General features: G+C 40.6%; 1 protein-coding gene across 1 annotated transcript in view; it reads right to left on the reverse strand.

Annotated features, from left to right (window-relative positions):
* The window catches only part of LOC143932951 (uncharacterized), a 71,532-nt gene extending 71,057 nt beyond the window's left edge, over positions 1-475 (reverse strand). Inside the window, exon 1 of the mRNA XM_077455883.1 lies at positions 263-475. Within this exon, the coding sequence (XP_077312009.1) occupies positions 263-475 (213 nt within the window). The remainder of the gene's footprint in view (positions 1-262) is intronic.
* Between the last annotated feature and the right edge of the window lie 6,430 nt (positions 476-6,905).

Raw genomic sequence — 6,905 nt, forward strand, 5'->3', positions numbered from 1 at the left:
CAAACTCCACTGCAGGCAGTGTTGTGGTTGGGATTCAAACCAGCAACCCTTCTTACTGCTAGGCGAGAGTGCTAACCACTACACCACTGTGCTGCTTGTGGATCAGTTCATTTTTGTTTAGATGTAGGGTGATAGAAAAAAGGGATGTGAGTTTTGGAATGATGAATTTCATCTAAAACCTTGTCAGTGCCCTCTTCCTTTTAACCCGGGCCCCTATCTATATAAAGAGACCTTGCACAAAGGCTTTGTGTGCAGCCCATACCGTGTGAGTGTTCTTTACTGAGCCTGTATTAGGTGCAAAAAAGTCTTCCACATTAGTACGTAGTGAGTCTGAATAGGATTTGGATACATGCAAATGAGACTTTTTGTAATGTCCACTGGTCCAGTAGGAAGAGATCAATGCGAGAGTATGAGTTGCGGCAGGCTGAGAAAAATGTGTAGTCACACTCTTAAGCGTGTTGACATCTCCATACATCGTACCAGCATGTATTAGATAACAATGGATTTAAAGCAGGTTTGCCCCATTTAGGAAGAGATGTGGAGTCCATGTGGGAGTCCAGGGTGATGTTGAAGTTGCCTCACCACACCGCTGCACCTTGTTGGATAGCCAGAACTATTATGTGTAATTTGAGGATAAATCTCAGTTGGTGGATGTTGGGTGCATAAATGGATATGATGGTGTATTGGAAGTTGTTGATAGTTCCCACCACTATAACGTAGCCCCTTCTGGATCCTTAGTCCATGAGTGCAGTTGAAAATGAACAGAGTTCTTGATGGCTATCAGGGTACCTTTCTTTTTGTGTGGGGCATTAGCCATAAAAATGTTAGGAAAGTTTCTGTTAGTACAGGGAGGAGGATTAGATCTGCAGAAATAAGTTTCTTGGGCACAGATGATATCAGATTTGGTTTGTGCTGCTAACTTCCAGAGGAATGATCTCTTGGTCGGGTGATTAAGACTGTTAGCATTGAGCGATAGGATCTTTATGGTCATGTTGAGGTATCAGCTGTAGCGGGAATAAAGATGTAGATCAAAGATCGAGGTTTTTAGCTGTTCTTGATTCTTGAGCTCACGGGAAGCTCTTGGCTATCGGGCCGCAGAGGTACAGCTATATAACTTGTGTGAAAGATGTTCTATATGCATATAAGTTCAACTGTTAACGTTTAGCAACCTGATGCAGTTGCTATAAGAAACTGGTAAGCAGTGATCGTAAGAAAAAAAGAAACAAAACTTGCTCTAGGTCAGCGCCTAGATATCGCTTCCTATGAGCAGGCACAACCGGTGACAACCGGTGCAAAGGAATGTAAATGGGTAAAACCTTGTGAGCTGCTGAAACCTGAAGTATAAATTAAACTAATAACAGCTGTCAACACTTCCCCAAATGTGATAACGCAAACTTCTATGACAAATGTGCAGCGCTAGAAACAAGCGGTGAATGATTAAATACTTATATGCATATATAACAAAATACTGTGAATTTAAACAGTTAAAAATAGTAAAAAATATATCTTGTGAATAAATAATATTTAGAGTCCAAAATAAAAGTGCAAGTGCTCCGTCTATTGCACAAAATCCTTGGAAATATATTATAACAAAGTATATTTGTAACAGTCTATTATAGCAGCATAAAAAGTGATACTAGTGTCTTGCTGCTATAATGGACTGTTACAAATATACTTTGTTATAATATATTTCCAAGTATTTTGTGCAATACATGGAGCACTTGCACTTTTATTTTGGACGCTAAAAATGATTTATTCACAAGATATATTTTTTACTGTTTAAATTCACAGTATTTTGTGTTATATATCATATAAGTATTTAATCATTCACGGTGCCAAAGAATGCAAGGTTGAAGGTAAAGAGTTTACAAGACCGAGTATAGGCAAGGAACACTTGGCCACTTAATGCGAACATTCCTGTGTCTGCTAATTATTTTGAGGGGGTCTGCTTGAACTCTGTGGTATCGGCTGAGTTTGCCAGGCCCCTTTCAGTACTTTGATCCATGGAGATTGCATCAGGTGTGTTAGGAATAATGCTCCATTCCTGAAATAGACTTAGCCCATTTTTAACCGAGGTCACCATGTGCTTTAGACCGTTGTAAGTGTTGGAAATTTTGGCTGATGCTACCCATTGGTACTGAATGTGATTGTTGCGTAATGCCTTGGTGATGGTGTTGAGTTGTCTGTGATGGCTCAGTGTATGCTACGATATATCTGCAAATATTTGTAGTTGGCCATAGGGGTCAGGCAGGGTGACTAGTGCTCTTGTTTTTTTACATAAATTGTTCCTTAACATGAGTGAGTGAATACAAAGAATCACATTTCTAGGCACTGTCTCAGAAAGAAATGTAGGTTTAGGTAACCTGTGAATGTGGTCAATGATCATCTCAATATTTTTTGTTTCAGGTAGAAAAGATAGAGGTAGATTCCGATATGACACAAATTTTAATGTTATTGTTATGCAACCTATCCTCTTAATCTGCTATTATATCCAGTTGTTGTCATTAGCCTAATCCCCTTGAGTCTCAATGATGTAATTCACAGTGTGAGTGAATTCTCCCATGTTAGCTTCAATGTGGGAGACTCTATTCTCTAGCACCTCTATGTTGTGGCCAAATTTGTGCATGAGAGATAACATGTCAGCTTGCAGGGAGCTTCTTAGAGACATTAACATGTCTATCAGTGTATTGTCCATCACAGGTTGCCCCACAGAGGGAAATGTAGCTATAGAATCGTGCTGAGGTGTTTGCAGTGGCAATGTAGTGGTTAATGAGGAAGTGTGGCTAATCTCATGGTGGTTTGCATAGGCTTCCAAGCAAATTTTTGCCTTTGCAGGGCTGCTGGAGGTTGGAGTGCCTGGTGGGGATAGTGGGTGCTCCATTCCAGTATGCAGGGAGGCATCATGGTTCTCCTGGGAGCAATCGAGATGCTCTAAATACAGCATCAGCGGCTCTCCTCTTCTACATCCAGTGTTCATTTTGGCTGTACCTCACAGTTGGCTGGAACATGTAGTCCATCAGCTTGTAGGGGGAGCCGATATTCCTTCATTTTTGACATGGCCGCTCTAGTGCAGCGGTGATGAGAAGCAGGCTCGGGTCTGCTGTGATAGACAGCGGGAAGCTGGCGGACACTCGTGATAGCAGGCCGGTGTATGGAGCTCTGTCCTTATGTGGCCATCTTGCTTGAAAGCCAGTCACGCCCCCTCCGTGTTGGATTATTATTATTATTTTTATTTTTTACTATATGATTTAAACATTTTTCAATAAAAGTACAAACAGTGTGGATATATATTAAAAAGTAGGAAACGATAGGTGTAATCCACATAAATACTCACCTGTTATAAGAGTCAGTATGAAATATTTAATTAAGAATTTTTATCAGTTTGCTGGAACAAGCTAAATCCCCAGGTGAACTGGGACAGGAATTATACTGTAGCAGGAAGCGCTTACTGTTAAAATATTCAGTAACTATAACTAGCCTGGGTTGACTAAGCTTACTAGGTTCCAGCTATAAAATAAAATACCATCTTTGGGTTGCCTGACGACATAAATAGCATTAATATGGGTGTAAAATCTGGTTGACTACATCACTGACACAAAATTACATGAAAAAAATCTCCCACAAACATTTGTCAATTCAGAGCTAGACAGTTAATTCTGTTAAATACATTCACCTGAACCGCAGCGTAGGCGTCGAGGATATTATACATGTGAATCTGGATGAGCAGCTCTTGCCTTACAAACTTTGCAGATATGGTCTGTAGAAGTACATTCTGGCAATCTTTATTATCTGTAAACAATTTACTTTCTGTTGAAGACATTCCCTGGCAAGCACAAAAGGTTAAAATGAGCTTATGACACCAAAATCTATTTTAATACTTAAAATATCAAATAACTCTATTACTTTGTAAATTAAAATGTAAAAACCTTTTGAAACACAGGCTTCACAATCTAAAGAACGATGGGTGAATTTAAAAAAAGTGGAATAGGTATAAAGTCTGTGCCAAATTTCTAAATTGAGAAAATTGTGCAGCTCTTGCTCCTAATGCCCCGTACACACGTTCCGATTATCGGACCACAAAAGTCGCTTTCGGACAGATCGTTCGATAATCTGATCGTTAGTACGCAGCTTTCGACAGCCGATCACGACAGTCCGTCCAACCAAATCCGAAGGGACAAACAGGAAAACTTTGATCGGATGACAGCCCATCGTACGACAATCGTGTAGTCAGTACAGTATGCATCCGATAAATGTAGTTCAATAAACACCACGCATGATCACAAACACAAAAATAAACCAGAAGCACACACGGGTCACACGTATTTGACATCATTTAAAATACGTAGCTACGCACAACGGAAGATTTTTCCAGAATCGTACGACAAAAATCTTACACACATTTTGCACTGTTGTATTCGATCTTAGTTGTATGCAACAAAATGTGAACGATCTGTCGTACGATAATCGGAACGTGTGTACGAGGCATTAGTAACAAGGCTGCAAGTCTGTTAGTTAATTATAAGCAATCTGTTCCGTTTTATTTGCTGTGTATGTCCCAGACATGGCTTAGAGAGTGGAAGAGCTCCCTATTCCCTACTCCCCCTGTTAAGCAGAGAGTGGAAGGAGGAAGGCTGTTATACCTATGTATGCCAGGGTTAACATCCAGGCATATAGGTAGTTTGCCCATGTAGTGTGTTCACTGCATGGGCAGAGAGAGGCAATGTGCGCTAGCTGCAAGGTAACCTGCGACAGTTCACATTCCAAGTCCAATCTGTTAGGGATATGTGTCAGTTTTCTATATTCTATATTCAGTTTTCTATAGTCAACTCTGACACAGGTCTATCTGCTTTGTAAACACACACCCTACTCACACCAGTTTCCAGTGACATTAAAAGCTTTGTCAATTCACTGCAAATTTTTTGTAAAGAAGTCATATTGGCTTAATAGTCTCCCATATTTTGGACTGTCACCATATCCCAAAATAATTAAATACATTTTTATGAATCTAAAAAATAATGATTTATTAATATCAAGCTCCATTTTTCTTATCATTTTACAATCAAACTGTTTTTCTGCTGCTGAATAATCAGTACCTGAGATTTTTCAGAAAGAAGCTGTTGATAAGTGGTGAGTATTTCCATAGCCAACTGTGAAATAGCAGACTTAACATCTCTGTTAAAGTAGTCCCCGGGTATCACTGTGTTTGGATTAAGTGCCATCATTTTTACTTCCTCTTGATGCTTCTCATATAGAGCTTTGAGAGCTGTTTTATGTGCCTCCATTAATTCCTCAATCAGTTTTTCCCATTCTACATTCATAATAATTTCTGTGTCATTTTTTGGGTGCTTAATTGAAAAAAAAAACAAAAAACATATGTGATGTTTCTTGTAAAAAAAAAGTATTACAATAAACTTATTAGCTTTTATATATATTACAATATCTCACAAAAGTGAGTACACCCCTCACATTTTTGTAAATGTTTTATTATATCTTTTCATGTGACAACACTGAAGAAATTACACTTTGCTACAATGTAAAGTAGTGATTGTACAGCTTGTATAACAGTGTACATTTGCTGTCCCCTCAAAATAACTCAACACACAGCCATTAATGTCTAAACCACTGGCAACAAAAGTGAGTACACCCCTAAGTGAAATTGTCCAAATTGGGCCCAATTAGCCATTTTCCCTCCCCGGTGTCGTGACGTGTTAGTGTTACAAGGTCTCAGGTGTGAATGGGAAGCAGGATTGTTAAATTTGGTGTTATGGTTCTCACTCTCTCATACTGGTCACTGGAAGTTCAACATGACGCCTCATGGCAAAGAACTCTCTGAGGATCTGAAAAAAAGAATTGTTGCTCTACATAAAGATGCCTAGGCTATAAGAAGATTGGCAAGACCCTGAAACTGAGCTGCAGCACGGTGGCCAAGATCATACAGCAGTTTAACAGGACAGGTTCCACTAAGAACAGGCCTCGCCATGATCGACCAAAGAGGTTGAGTGCAAGTGCTTAGCGTCATATCCAGAGGTTGTCTTTGGAAAATAGATGTATGAGTGTGGCCAGCATTGCTGCACAGGTTGAAGGGGTGGGAGGACAGCCTGTCAATGATCAGATCATACACTGCACACTGCATCAAATTGGTCTGCATGGCTGTCGTCCCAGAAGGAAGCCTCTTCTAAAGATGATGCACAAGAAAGCCCACAGTTTTCTGTAGACAAGCAGACAAATGACATTTATTACTGGACCCATGTCCTGTGGTCTGGTGAGTCCACGATAAACTTATTTGGTTCAGATGGTGTCAAGCGTGTGTGGCGGCAACCAGGTGAGGAGTACAAAGACAAGTGTCATGGTAACCAGGTAAGGAGTACCAAGACAAGTGTCATGGTCTGGGGCTACATGAGTGCTGCTGGCACTAGGGAGCTACAGTTCATTGAGGGAACCATGAATGCCAACATGTACTGTGACATACTGAAGCCAAGCATTAACCCCTGCCTTTGGAGACTGGCCTGCAGGGCAGTATTCCAACATGATAACGACCCCAAACACGCTCCAAGATGACCACTGCCTGGCTAAAGAAGCTGAAGGTAAAGGTGATGGGCTGGCCAAGCATGTCTCCAGACCTAAACCCTTATGAGCACCTGTGGGGCATCCTCAAATGGAAGGTGGAGGAGCGCAAGGTCTCTAACATTCACCAACTCCGTGATGTCGTCATGGAGTAGAGAAAGACTCCAGTAGCAACCTGTGAAGCTCTGGTGAACTCCATGCCCAAGAGGGTTGTGAACAAGCACCAGTTATCCATGTGAAACCAGTCTACCAATGTTCCTGTAACATCCTGTCTACGTCCTTTGGCACTTTGACAATAAAGCAACTATTCTACAGAAGTTCTACCTTCCATGGTGTGTGAC

This window comes from Lithobates pipiens, unplaced genomic scaffold, assembly GCF_037356315.1.
Source record: "Lithobates pipiens isolate NorthernLeopardFrog02 unplaced genomic scaffold, aLitPip1_a1.2 Scaffold_27, whole genome shotgun sequence".
Classification (NCBI taxonomy): domain Eukaryota; kingdom Metazoa; phylum Chordata; class Amphibia; order Anura; family Ranidae; genus Lithobates; species Lithobates pipiens.